General features: G+C 40.4%; 1 protein-coding gene across 1 annotated transcript in view; it reads left to right on the plus strand.

The window, feature by feature from the left end:
* Positions 1–15,022, plus strand: part of LOC142955279 (receptor-type tyrosine-protein phosphatase gamma-like) — a 542,528-nt gene that overhangs the window by 382,176 nt on the left and 145,330 nt on the right. Inside the window, exon 7 of the mRNA XM_076096741.1 lies at positions 7,880–8,037. Coding sequence (XP_075952856.1) covers positions 7,880–8,037 — 158 coding nt within the window. The remainder of the gene's footprint in view (positions 1–7,879; positions 8,038–15,022) is intronic.

Genomic DNA, 15,022 nt, shown 5'->3' on the forward strand with positions numbered 1-15,022 from the left:
TGCCTGACCATTTGAGGTCAATGTATAACTTCAACCATCTCGCAAGTGTTCTGCAAATTGAGGAATACTATATAGACACAACCTTAGAAAGTAGAACACAGTACATCCTGGATTCTAAGTAACATGCTAGCTGTCAGCCAATCTTAGTCCAGCAGGGCTTAACATCAAAACAAACAACACAAAATATATGGGTAAATCTTGGGCAGTAAAGGGTGCCATTTTATTCCATCGCATGTTGTTGTTAGATATGGGAGGTTTGCCCTTCCCATCTAGTAACAAATGATGTTCTCATCCCATTGACGTTTTCATTCCACACAGGTAAGGCAACGGTTGCCAAAAGTACACCTACCAACACTTCGGTTTAATCAGCACACAAGCAGGAAGTTAAAACAATGATTTCAAAGGACCATTTCCTAATGAAGAACAGTTTATCCATCTACTATGCTGACACAAATTATACAAACGAGACATGCCTTAATTGTTGTTGTTGCTGATTCTTCCTGCTTCCAATTGTATGGTCAGATAAGCTTATTGCCTTTCAGCTCCGGCTCCATACATAAACACAGACTGCAGATTGTGATTTTTCATCTAACTCTCTGGAAAAATAGGTCAATAAGCATATTTCCCAATGTCAAATTCATGCTTACACGTGTAACCTACTAACAAATAATAATATACATCAACAATTATTGCATAGTCTATGGAAATGGATGCAGTGATTCAAACATTTTGGCTGGTGTCCCTGTAACACAGTATTATCCTTACCAACAAGATATATGCCCTTAGACACACACAGTTAGCGGCTCTACAGTCTATACACGGTATCAGAATAGACTTTTTCTTGCAATCTAACATTTTAGGAACTAAAGATAACTAGTTCGTACATCAAAATGTTCTTATTTGTTCCATTATGTAGGAAAGTCAAACAGGAAAATCACAAATTTATTCAAAACTAATGCCATTGCCAATGTGCTAATGCTGGAGAAATATAATTCATGGCCATAAAGCACTCAAGTTAATGCAAACATTATTGTTCAAGGTTTAACAGTAGGATCACGCAATAACATCCTAATAAATCCACACAAAAACCTCAGCACTGTGGAAGACTGGATTGAAAGTCATTTCATGTTTTGCATTAAAAATCCAAATATCTTTGCAAAGTACATACAATTCCACCTAATTTCATGTTCAAATCTAGCAATCTAACTGCAGTGCAAATAAATGAGTCCCTGGTTCATTATTATTTAAACAGCCCTTGAACACTTAAGGATTTAGAGCTGAAACATCTCAGCTTTAAAACAAACAAACATCCCTGTCCCTGTATGACTTTTCCAAGACCCACTTTCAGAATCAGGGTTCAAAAACCAAGGAAAAAGCAGTTATAACTCTACTGTATTTACACCCTTTCATCATAGATGCTTAATGGTTGTGGGCTCATGGTAACCCAGAGGCAAACAAAACACCTAATTCATTCTGACACCAAGACTTATTTTAGGCAGCAAACAGGGGCTGTTTTTTATGGAATATTAATTATTTTCAACCATGCGTGGAAGTGTAATGCCCTCCCAAAAAGGGTCAAATAAAAACTACATGCTTTTCATAAAAATTTTCCCAGGCCTGCATCCTTATATCTACTAAGTAAGGATGCAGGCCTTATTTGATTACTGAATGTAGAATGGTAATTGTTATACTTATTAATAACATGATTATAAGTTATTATTTGGGCCCATGATCCCTTCTTTTCTTAGGATGGTCATTAGTTTTGTAGGTATTGGGTCAGAAATTATTTGACAAAAAGTTTGACCCCATATATGAAAAGTTGGGATCAAACAATTTAAAATGGAAATTAAAATGCATCCTGAAGTAGAAGGTGTGTAGCACATTTAATTACATCTGTACAATAGTTGTCACTTCACTCAAATCCACAAAGGGTGGCGAACAATGAATAGCTGTATCAAATGTTTTCCATTTCATCAAGTAGATATTTCACTGGTTCACTATGTCAACTTTAAAAGCCATGGATCACTAATGTAAATATCCTCTGGGGATTACTCATATCTCAAAAAACTTCCAAGGCAAACCATTCAATAGATGAGATTTTATAAAGTGGACCAAAGTAGGGACAGATACACAAACTCTACGGCATGAACAATAAATGCACCACATACAGTAACTACCCACCACCTCGACCTCCACAATCCGTACTTCCTACATCTCTACACAAGGGGAACTCTACTTCCTGCCCTGGCACTCAATAGAAGCATTGGACATAAACCCTGGCCTGCAGAAAATATTAACATAATTCCTGGGATACTGGGTTGTACAGTTTCATCTGATCTCATCAGATCTGTGTCTGACATCACCATCACAAATCATATACTTCATGAGCGTTTGTGTAAAATGGGTCAGCGATGTAGAATACACTGGTCTTATCAAACGCCTTAAAGATGTTCAAAATTCAAAATATGTGGCTAACAATGGTTGGAGTCTTTCAGTTTAAGTCCCAGCCCTGTTATCCTTCTTCACCTCAAGCTGTCAAATCAGGCGTGGGCACAAGCTTTAAAAATGGATTCAATAAAACAGCTGTAAAAACGTTTTTATGTTACCAAACGTGTTAAATGATGTTCATTTTCTGCAGGAAAAGCAAACCCTCAGGTTGGCTACTTAAAACAATCTGTTCTTTCCTTGTATTACAGGAGCTTTGGCAACACACTGTAATCTTTAAACTGTCATGTCCTTAAGCTTCTTAAGGAAGAACACAACGTTATCAACAACATATGCACAATATTTGTCATTTTTCCATTCTGGCAATGGACTTGCTCCACTCCAGGTACATTCACACAATACACTGATAGGGGTGTAATGGTTCAATACGATACAGTGGTGCTGGGGGTCTTGTTCTATCTCTCTCTCACCTCATATTTACATTAAAATCAACACTTACACACAAAGGTTTACTAGATTATGGTCCATAAATCTGGTCAACACACGTCTCTCTCATTCCCTCGGTGTCGTTGTCTGTTCTCACTCGTAGCTCTGCTGAAGTCTCTGTCTACTGGGGAGCAATTCGTGTTTTGTTCCTTTATAGTTTATGTGTGTTAACTTGTTGTACAGAACAAAATAAACAATAAGAAGAAAAGGAAAGTCCTCCGTTTTGTGTCCGCCCTCCCTAAAGCCGCTAACAGTGACTTCAGACGGCCGCTCCGTAGGGCTGATACCTCCGCTGGACACGCCGCTCACTGATCGCTCCATTAACAGCTGCTTCCTCTGCAGAAATGCAGACTTTAACTGAACAACAGCTGGTAAAGACAAGACGGTCAACAACGCCTGTAATCAGTTGTCCATGTTGAATTAACCTGGTAGTCGATCGGTAATCAAGACTGTTGTTTGTGAACATCTGGGAACGGTCACATGATAGGAGCGTGGCGAATCAGGGAAGGACAGCACGTTACGTTGGGTGGGTTGCCATGTTTGAGCACAGTGGCTCCACCAATTTCAACTATATTTTATTTTTCAAAAGCAATTTAATATTATTCAAACTTATTGTTCGGCAACTTTCAGACATTTCAAAATACTTTTATGAACATTTTTATATAACATGTGTCAGGGAATAATGAGTAGTAATTCTATCTTTAAAGGACTAGATCAAATATTGTTATTAGGATTTTGTTTGTTGTTGTGGAAAGAAAATTGTTGAAGTGTTTTGGAATTCAAAGGGTTTCATTTTTGAAAGAACATTTCTTAGGGCACAAACAAACGCTTATCATCTTTAATGAGATGTTATTGCAGTGGGACAGTTGCTGCTCACAAGTGCTACATTTCACAACAGGTACGATCCCATACAACAGATCTCACTCTGTCGCACTCCCTTCATTTCTTTCAATTGTAATCTTACACACTGCGGATATCACAAAACTCCATCTGTCTCTTTCGGGCTTGAAAACCATCAACAACTGACCCTTTTCATTCACTTTTACTGCAGATGGACACTGGCATTAACCTGACCCTCCAGATGGTTTGTTACACAGAACCATCTGAGAAGCTGTCATTGGAGACTGTGTGGAAAAGGGCAGGCACTCTCAAAAACTACTTGGCAGGTGATTGGATGAACCATCTGTCATTCAAACTTTTAGCTGAAGCCTGTCAGGAGCAGATGAAAAACATCTTCACCATGGAGAAAAGCCTTCAGAATGAGGAAATACTCTCCAGTTCTGATAGAAGTGATGCTATTGTAGCATCCTCACTAAACTCTTTAGAAGACACCATTGTTGTTTTGAATGAAGAGTTGTCTCTCTGTGTCGTCTCACAAACCTGAGCCAGTAGCTCCTCACAGGATGCTGATTGGTCCGGACACAAATGCATTACTTGAAGCTTGACTAGATGTATTTTTGTGTGATCTTGTGATATCGCAAGAATCCAGCTGCCACGTTAGGTAACCCTAGCATCGCTGATTGGTCTAAATTCATCCAGTCAGTCTGGAGAATTAACCTAAAGGGGCAGACACATTATTCTTCAGCCCTTCACTCCATCGCTCATGCATGATTTTATCTGATTTTGCGAGGAATCCGACCCGTTAGCAAAGATAACAGTTATAGTTATAGAATAACTTTATAAAAATAGCCAATCCTCTTGTTTATGTTCTTTTTTACTTTTGTTTTTTAGTGTTAGTATTAAATTGAGACGGCTTCATAACCAGTTAAAAGTTCCTCAAAGTAACAATAAAGAAAACATCGTTGACTTTTGGAAGAAGACTGGTATGAAAGTGTGGCCTCCGGTAAAGTCAGATGTGGTTGAAAGCTCCGGAAGAAGCTACGGGACCTTTAGTTAATGCTGTTGTGTTCTGGAAGGCAGTGGAGAGCGATGTTGTTATTCTGATCGGTAGATTAGAAAACTCTCACACAGGTCATTCTTACATCTCGTTTAGGTTGATAGAATTGTCAAACCAAAAGTGGCAATGAATAAATAAAATTGCTAAAATCTTCCAAACATTGTAATGAAGCTTCACCTGCTGAAACCATGTGATGTGCAACTTCAATCTCAATTTGTTTTTTCCTCAAAGGTTTCAAAGTTCTTCAGATCAATGCAACAAACTGGGTAAAGACGGTACAGATGTTTGGTTCTTGAGAGTACTAATTCAGATGCATAACTCTGGGGGGGGGGCTGTTCCCCAAGTACATCCCCACCACCAGCCCCCACCACATTCCTATCAACACCCCCTTCCCTGCATCCTACTCTTCCTGCTTCTCTGGCTCGCTCTGTCGCGCCAATTCGACAGAGCTGAAAATACATCTCTGAACTTGGCGTCTGGGAGGCAGCGGGAGACGAGGCTTGTCAGCGGGAGGGTGAAGAAGAAGAGAAGAAAGGGGGAGTTAGAGGAAGAGGTGGGGAAAGGGAGGGGGGGCCTATGCTTCTATCTGTCGCCGATAAAGACAGTGCATCTCCTCCTCCGCCCGTCGCCATCCCTGTCAAGTGACCCGCCCCGCTGCACACATCACACTCGTACACACTTCCTCACCCCTTATTGTCATTCCTGTCACCCTCCTTCCTCATATGTTTGCATTGGAACAGCGAAACGAATGCCCCCCCTCCCTTTCGCTCATGTTTTATCATCATTTCTCTCACCCTGTTGCCAGCTTCTTATTCTTCTCTTCCTTCTGCGCCTCCTTTCCTTACTTCCCCTTTGCTTCACAAGTCAATTCCTCCCTTTTCTCCCCTCTGATGAGAACTCCCCCTCGTGCTGTCACGCTCTTTCCTTCCCCTCCTCTTCTTCCTCTCCTCTTCTTCCTCTCCTCGTCTGCAAAGCTTTAGGTGTTACGAGGCAGATGAATGATTTGTTGATCAAAATGATTAAAGTACTTTTTATTCATTTTCTGTCAGTAATTTGAATAATTGCTATACTGTAAAATTGACCATCTCAAGAAGCGTTTCATGTTGCACCCGGTAATGATGGTTATCTCAAAGAGCAGTCAGAGGTAACGTTCTGAATTGTTAGGTACTGATGGACAGCTTTTTGTTTAGCTCTGCAGCTCTGCAGCTTTCTCTCAATAGAGCTTCCACACATTGCTCTTCAGGAGACACTTTCTCATTTTAACTTTATCATTGAAGCTGCATTATTGAATATCGTCTTATATTAGGAATGAATCACAAGACAATGTTAACTACCTCAGCTCAACTCCAAGCAGCAAAAACACAAAGTTAGCAACTAGCTGGTTAACACGGTGGACCATTGAGCAGCTAAAGAGACATTCTTCACAGGACAAAACATGAAAACACAAGTGAATATTGAATAACATTTTTACGTAACACAAATCCAAATCAATGCTAATGCTGCTTTGTGTCTTCTGGATGTATGCAGGCAACTATTTGTGAAAAAATAGCTCATGTCAGATAAGTTATCAGCTTGTTCTATTGCAGACAAACATACCAATGAATGCAGGTTGTAAGATGATTTGCCAGCAGCAACCACACCTGATTCCCAGATGCATTTGGGGCCGATGGCATCTCTGGATGCATCTCAGCTCGTTAGGAGTAAGTGATAGTGCAGTTAGTGGCTCTCCGTACTGGTCCATGCTGTAACACTTTGGATCATGACACTGTGAACAAAGGGTCAAACATTCATTCAATTTGTTGCAGATGTTGATGATCACCAGATGATGATTGATAAACCATTGACATTTCCTTTGGTGCCACCATTAGGCAAAATATTTTAATGTAAAGAAATATTGAAATCATAATTGGCATATTGCCATGAAAATACTGAGCAAATGAATGTTGAACCTTCCTGTTAGTACCCAGTCTTTCAGTCCTTTGTGTTTTTATTCATGAACATATATAGCAGCCTTGAGAGGTTTCTTACCAGACAGTACTAGTTATTGCAACCAAAGTTATCTTTTCTTTGGGGATCTTTTGCTTCAGGTTTGCCAGCTACTGCTAAGGACTAAGGACATAACTTTCAAATGATTAGAAGATGTAGCATAGCAACAAGAAGCAAAACTGTCTCTACCGGCATTGTTAAGACACATTCCAACTAAAACCAACTGGTGCCAAATCTTAGACCTGAACTCAACTCAAGACTCAGACACATTTGTATTTCAGGCTATATAAATAATATGTACTTGACTTGACCCAGAGCAGATTTTTGTTTTTCGTTAGCCTGTTAATGCAAAGTATTGTCCACTCTCTGTCATCTTTTATCCTGGGCCTTGAGTGTACATGAAGCATGTCACACTCACAGATGCAGATGATTGTCACACTCAGAGAGAACATGATAGCTGAATGCATAAACAGCTTGGCACATCATCATGTGGAACACAAGTGAACATGTCTGCTGAGGTCAGTGGAAGCTCAAGGCCCTCCACTCAGAAAGATTTACTGAAAATGTGTTTGTCAGATTACTTTAATTGTTCTGCTTGAAATGCCCATGTCTGGATTGCTCTCTCTGAGAGTAATATAAAAAGGAAACAGACTTTCTTGCTTGAAGCATCCTTTATCATTTCATGAACAGCTTTGTTTCCTTCCTCTAGACCCCAGACCATAATGTGCTTCATATCACTGATGATTTTGTTTGTCAGTCCGGGAATAATTCCAGTGTCGACATTTGGGCTTGGGGATGTGATGCTACAAAGTTGATTGTATTGTGTATGCCATCCAACACCAACAGAGGTATAATTATAGGTGTTCAGTGCAATTATGTCTGTCAATACGGGGACATTGAACGAGGCAGGCACAATGCAAATGAAATCAATAGCATACACCTAAAGGCTGGGGAACAGTAGCACTTGGATGTGCTCCAGAAAGCCTGGTCTCTGTAGTTTACAGTGAAATAAAACGTGTTGTGTGGATCATGTTGTATTGATTTGTCCTGCTCTCTCTCATGTAGAAAAAGAGACGGTTCTGGAGCCGTTCGTGCTGAAGGACCTGCTGCCGTCTGCACTGGGAAGTTACTTTCGCTACACCGGCTCTCTGACCACCCCGCCCTGCAGTAAGGTGGTGGAGTGGATCATCTTCAGCAGACCTATCTTTGTCTCCTACAAACAGGTGAGAAGCACAGAATACCAAGACACGTGTAGAATAGAATCACTTGTTGTGGTGGTGGAAAGTTCCTTAAGCTCTCTGTCTTTAAGTATTTATTACAGGATAAGATATAGAAAAATGATGAAGAGTGTACAAGTCATCAAACATGAGCCAATGAGTACAAACAGAGTCACAGGATTCCATTCAGCTGAAGAGGGACAGAGTTCCTTCACCCTCTGTGAGGATCAAGGACATCTGACCTCTTTCTCGGTCTTGAGAGGAGCTTTAGGACACGTCCAAGAGACGCAGCTTGCCCCGTCCAGCTGGAGACAGCGTGTTGTCAATGTTTAGTTAACCAGCACATGGACTTTGGACATTTTACCTAAGATAAGAAAGAACATGTTTTTCAGTAATGCAAACACTGCTGACACAGAAAAAGAGGTTCAAACTATAGAGACGTTACAGAGTTCCGACAGTTGTTTGTAATGAATTCATGTAATTTGAATGTCAAAATGAGTTACATGCATGTATTGTTTTGGTAAAAAAGCATGGAAGCTCAGTGCAGCCATATTTAGGCCCACTATCTCAAGATTAGAAATGAATCATCTTGATGAATGAATGATTACGCTGAAAAAACAATGAATCATCTTGTGATCCGGGCTTAAATATGTTATTATGTTGGGAAGTCCTATTCCATTGTGAAGAGGAAAGCTCTCCTGCCATTGCAATAAATGAATCTGTGTCCCAGAAATATAATTTGCCATGTTTAGAAGATTACATCATCAAAGGTGCTGAATTTGAAATTCAGAGCATATCTGTTGCCTCCACACTGCTCTCAACATGGTGAGAGCTGAGCCGGCGGCTCACAGCTAATGGTGCTAACAGAGCTTACCAACAACAGCAACAGGGCTGACAGAGGTAACGGTGTTTACCTGGGAACCAGAGGGTCGGGGCTACGCTTCCACCACGACGCCGTCAGTCGTTATCAGCTGTAACATCCTTATGAGCGCAGTGCCATGAGCGAGCCTGCGGGGCACGCTCACATGCACTAACATGCACTACAGGTAATGCCTGGCAATGTAAACAAAGCACAACATCACACAGAGGGAGAGCGGCTTCATTCTCTGCTCAGGTACACATTACTACACTATATCATATACATATACTATACTATATTACGTAGCTAATACATGTTTGTTATGTTAATGCTCTTAATGTCATCTAGAGCAGTGGTTCTCCACTGGTCTGGCTGCAGGACCCACCATCACCCCTTAATGACAAGCCGCGACCCAAATTTTCAACTTCTCAAATGTATTTAATGTAAAGATGGTGCAGTTTGAACCTGAGCTGAAATGTCTCTGCAGTCCTAGTGTAGGGAGCTCTCTAGTGCAGATAACTTGTTCCTGTAAGTCCCCGTCCCACACATGTTTCACGTAAACCAGTAAATCTGCTTTGTTTGTGATGTCTGTAGATTCGTCCATTTGTAATGCAAAATGACCACTTGCCTAATTCGAGCTGTGGTCTGTTGTTTGATGTCATCCGACATGTCTTCAATTCAATACTTATAGTGTCATTTGACAGAGGTATAGTTTTCAGTTTATCCTCTGCGGATTGAAAAAACTCAATCTAAGAAAATCCATATCTCATGTAGTCGGTGTCGTACTTGCATTTCACTCAATTAGCATGAAAACAAACTGTGTGGGTGTTCTTCTATACCAGGGTATTCAGGTACATTTCCAAAAGGTCCAGATTGAGAAAATCTCCTCATGCAAAGGTCCGGAACATTACAATAATATCTAACTTGCACTATTTAGTGCCATATATATATTCAAGAAGTCTCGTAGTAGCAACGTCTCTGTAGTAAACAACTGTCAAATAAAGAAAGTACACATCAATTATATTTTAACAATTATTATTCTCAGTTTTCAAATGTAACTGGATGGATTATAAATAATACATAGAAATACATAAATAAATGTTCTTCTCATTTCAAGTACAATAACGGCTGGATTAAAAAATAAATTACTTAACAGAACTCATTTTAGAAAAATGTATTTCACTGAATTGCCCTGCAGCTTTAAATTCAGTTCATTCAGGGTGAAGTGAAAAAGCCATAATATTATATTTTTCTCATCTTCTAAAAAGAGAAATTAATGTTGGAAGAATATGAGTCTGTCCAGTCAGAGTCTAATGACTTTGGTCTCTCTGGACATTTTTCTCTTTTGAAGATTGTCCTGTGATTTCCCTGTCACAGCTCACACTACAATCGTCCTGCTCTGCTGTCTATTTCCTCGTCTCTCCCCCGTGTGTCACACGCCTTTGTGTCACACGGCCTTTCTCAATACCCAAGTTCACAAGTACGGACTTGTGAACTTGGAGTCTGGACTTGAAGTCCAGACTCCAAGTTCACAAGTCCAGAGAACGCAGTACGGACAATTGGAACAGCAGCTTACTTGATGACATCACCACCTCAGCTGGTCTAATGAGTTTAATCCGTTTTTTTACTGTAAAGTAATTTTACAATCAAACTAAATATGACAACCCTGCTGTTTTCGTTTTCATTTAAAATAAAAAATTATATATTATTATATAAGTGTATTATTATATGTGTATTATATTATATACACATATATATATATATACACATACAATTATATGTATTTATACATATATATATATATATAATTGTAAATATATATGTATATATAATTGTAATTGTAATTGTATATGTATATATATATATATATAATTGTAATTGTATGTATAAATATATGTATGTGGATCAGATCCGGATTGCTGTACTCTTTGCCGACGAGGAAAACGCTACAGGTCCCGCTAGCAACATCTCAAATTTTGATGCATCTCGAGTTTTTAAATCGGCTGAATCTTGACAAACCGACCACAGATTTGATGACAACTAACTTCTCGCCTCAAAACATCCTAAAATTACTTTCTGTGACTTAACAACAGTAGTATTTCGAAGGTTTCAACTTCTAGTTGTGTGATTTCTCCCCCGCTATTGTTTCCTGTTGCTGGTGCAAAATGCATTCTGGGATATTTGGCTGTCCCAAGTACAGACAAGTCACCTCCGATGCATACCCGATAAAATGGGCGGAGCGAGCCACATCCGGGCATTTGGACCGTGCTTGGCTTGATGTGAACTTTGAATTGGAACAGTACTTGGGCTGAGACTGATGACGTCTCAAAAGTCCACGAGTTCACAAGTACAGAGAAGTACGCATATTGAGAAAGGACGTGTGTGCATCTCACTCAAGTCAGGAAACCTGTCAGAATGCCCATATTTGATTGGATGAGCTGCATCACATGATGTGATTCACAACGCACTGGTCGGTGTTTTTCCTGCACCGCTGAACAAGTGCCGTAAATGCTGGAATGATTCCGCTGCATAAAAAATGCCCTTCAGAATAAAATCACATTTTTTAAATTTCATTTATTGTCAGGCAAAGGCCCACGACCCACTGAAAACGGGTCCGCGGGTCGCGACCCACCAGTTGAGAATCACTGATCTAGAGAACCTTTAACACTATCTACCTTGAGATGATTAGATAATTTAATTATGAACTGGAAATACTGAGCTAAAAACAGAAATGAAATCGGATGAGAACGGACATTCCCATTCAAATTAACATAGTATGATTGTCAAAGCGGTGGCCATTATCATCTGTATGTTGCCATTGCGACGGGGCTAACTTCCCATAAACTAAACCTACATATAGCAAGTTGAGGCATCACTGAGGTGAGGTTTAGAAGTAATGACTAAAATCAACAGTAGAGTAGTGACGCACAGAGTAAATTCTTAAAATCGAAAACTTAATGCTTCATCCACAGACTATTGTCACAGCGTAGGTATGAGCATTGCTATCGCTGCATTAGTGACAACTTTGATATAAACAATCAGTGTAGAATTAAAGCATGGTGCAATTCACAAGCTAGCCAGCCCTTAAAATGTGAACTTTGGGTTCCCGTGTATATTTTTCCTTGTGTCAAACTGTTGAAAGATACACCTCCTGATTTTGTTACAGTGCCCTATAATTTTCACAATTGAATTTACTCCAAATTCAGGTTTAAAAAAATGTGAATGTAAAATGCGTGCAAAATGTCAAGATGAAATCCCAAACCTCACAATATGTTAAAAGCCTCTTTTGAAGTCCTTTTCTTTCCCTACTTTATTTTGCTGTGCGACTCTCCAGAGAAAACATTATGGAGGAAGATAAAAGGAGGAGGTTGAGAAGAGAATTAACACAGATGGTGACTCCAGTTATTGTCTCTCTGCCTCTTTGTATTTCATTTCTCTCTGCTCTCTCTGCTAGTCTTTTGTTTTGGATGGTAGTTGAAGTAGGTCAGCGGGAGTGACAGCCGTTGCTTTGGGCCTGCTTTTAGAGTGGATCGATGCTCAGGTTCTTACACAACTCACCCAAAATGCCTTCCTTTCAACAGTCATGTGGACTTGCCACACTTGTATTTGTGCGTCTCACGTGTGTGTGTGTGTGTGTGTGTGTGTGTGTGTGTGTGTGTGTGTGTGTGTGTGTGTGTGTGTGTGTGTGTGTGTGTGTGTGTGTGTGTGTGTGTGTGTGTGTGTGTGTGTGTGAGAGAGAGAGTGTGGGAGTGAGTGTGGGAGAGAGCAAGACTGCTTCTCAGATGTTACCAGCCTAAGATGGCTTATGCCGCGCTGGTCTCACGTTGCATTCACCCTGAATATGAGCTGCCAACTGCGAAGTACTGCTGAGATCAGCCTCCTAGTAGCAATTCCAAGTGGGACATGTGGGAATTTTTTATAATTTCCCATCTGGCATTGTGTGCAAATGTGCCAACATTTCCAGAAAGCAGCTAAGATGCAGCCATATGGGTTTCCTTTTCTCCTCGAGGTCTGTCAGAAGATTGAGCACTGTTAGATTGCAAAATAGCTCCTCAGTTAGCGTCATTTTGGTTATTTTCATGCTTATATACATTTGTACATCTATAATAAATCAGGGCTAAACAAAACAATGTTTTTTGACATTAAAGATACATTTAACTTTTATTTGAAGAGCATCTTAATGACTAAATTCCAATGTGAAGCAGGTCCTAGTTACACATTGAGTTAGTCATTGAATGCAGTTGAAACACTGGATATCATCAACATCATAGGAGTGTAACTACACACATTCCACCATCCAGTATGCACTCCTTTTCTCATTTATTGATAAACATGTGAACATTAACATTAACAGGAGGCTCTCTGGCCATACTTATTATTAGAAAGATTACAGTACTCCAATGCTGACATATGGCCAGTGAGGCTCTAGTCTGCATATTCTAGGATATAAAAGGAAATAAGAACATTGTCCATTGCCCTCTGTGCGTGTAATACACTTTATGTAAAATGAACATTAATGAACTGTGAGACCTAGTCGTGCGGTTGAAGCGTTTCACGTTCATGTCATCTCAGATCAGTTTATACTCAGTCAAACTCTCTTAACTGATCCACTTCCAGGAATCACTCCAGTATAACTGCAGCCTGTTTACGAGGACAAAGAGACGGACTGATGCAGATGTGAAGGAACGTCAATAAATGTTAGCAAAGCTCAAACCCACTCTCACACCGCTGCATCAGGTCAGGCAGCTATATCACTGGCAGGATGCTCTACCTGCCCCTTTAAAACAAAACTCCACAGGAAGTTAGGTTAGGCAACAAAGCACTTACCCACTTACCTAGGGTTAGGAATAGAGTGTAGTTGATGTTATCTTAACTACGTATATGTGACTACCACACGTGACTCAAGTGAAACGACGCTAACGACTCATGTGACAAAATGTCAACGTTCACTTTTAGTTCTTCACGGGGAAATGTACTGCGCTCTCCTGGACCAAAGTCCTGTGTTTGGTTGAGCTAGAGAACAACAACTGCCCAACTGCCAAAGCTTTAGCCCTTTAGAAGTTATCTCGCACACATTCGAAGATGTCGACCCAACTAGACTGCATCAGGCTCGGTCAAAACTTAGCCTAATGCGTACTGAAGTGAAGATCGGTCACTTATACTAAGCCCTACATCCTGTACCAAGTTGTTTAAGATGAACACACATAGTTACACCTCTACAACCTATGCAAGTTGAAAGCTTGAATTTATTTTGTACTAATATTACCCTATTTGTCACAGCTCTGCCACCAATATACTGTTTTTCCATCTCTCACTCACCTAATCAGTTTATTCAGTGCACCTGCCAGTCTACCCGCCCGTTTGGCTCGTCCTGTTCCCGGTTTCCCCGTCTGCCTGCGGAAACAGGTGAGCAGGTGGGCAGCAAAGGTCGGAGGGCATCTGGTGGATGGATGGAGAAGGGCAATGCAGGGAGCTGGGGAAGTGAAAATGTGCCTGAAGAGAAGAACAGAGAGGCAGAGTGGGAAAAGCTAGACTGAGGCAGACTTCTTCTTGTTGAAGTTGTGGATACAACAGGAGATAATTGCTACACAAGTCAAATGTACACCTCGGTTAGCTAACTATCTAAGCCCTTGCGTAGGTCCAGTGATCCCAACCCACCCAATCATCAGAGAAGGAGCCCAGAATACGAGCAATGCTGAGAGTAATGAGTGAGTTAGGAGTTTGCCATTTGGTTGCCTGGATGTCAAATCACCAGATCAGTACCGACTAGATACCATGGTGAGTAGAGGTCTGGGCAGAAAGGTTATTCAAGCCTGTATCTGCCCTTTTCTGCAGAATTTCCTACAATTTCCACCTGATGCTGGAGTGAGTCTCCCCACAACATTGATCTATAGATTTTTCAAATACGTCTGTCACAAGCCACGGGAGCACATCAACATGTTAAATACATAATCTATACATATTTTATCTAAAGACATGCAAATACAGTTTCTAATATTAGCATGGCTTTAGAATACATGAGCACAGGCCTTAGTGTGTCAGTGTTGCATCAATGCAGAGACAAACTGCTGTCCCTGTTTGATGCATTATGTGTTACCCATAGCAACAAATACAAGCTGCTTGTGATCTGCC

The sequence above is a fragment of the Anarhichas minor genome, unplaced genomic scaffold, assembly GCF_050575085.1.
Source record: "Anarhichas minor isolate MPS153535 unplaced genomic scaffold, ASM5057508v1 ptg000023l, whole genome shotgun sequence".
Classification (NCBI taxonomy): Eukaryota; Metazoa; Chordata; class Actinopteri; order Perciformes; family Anarhichadidae; genus Anarhichas; species Anarhichas minor.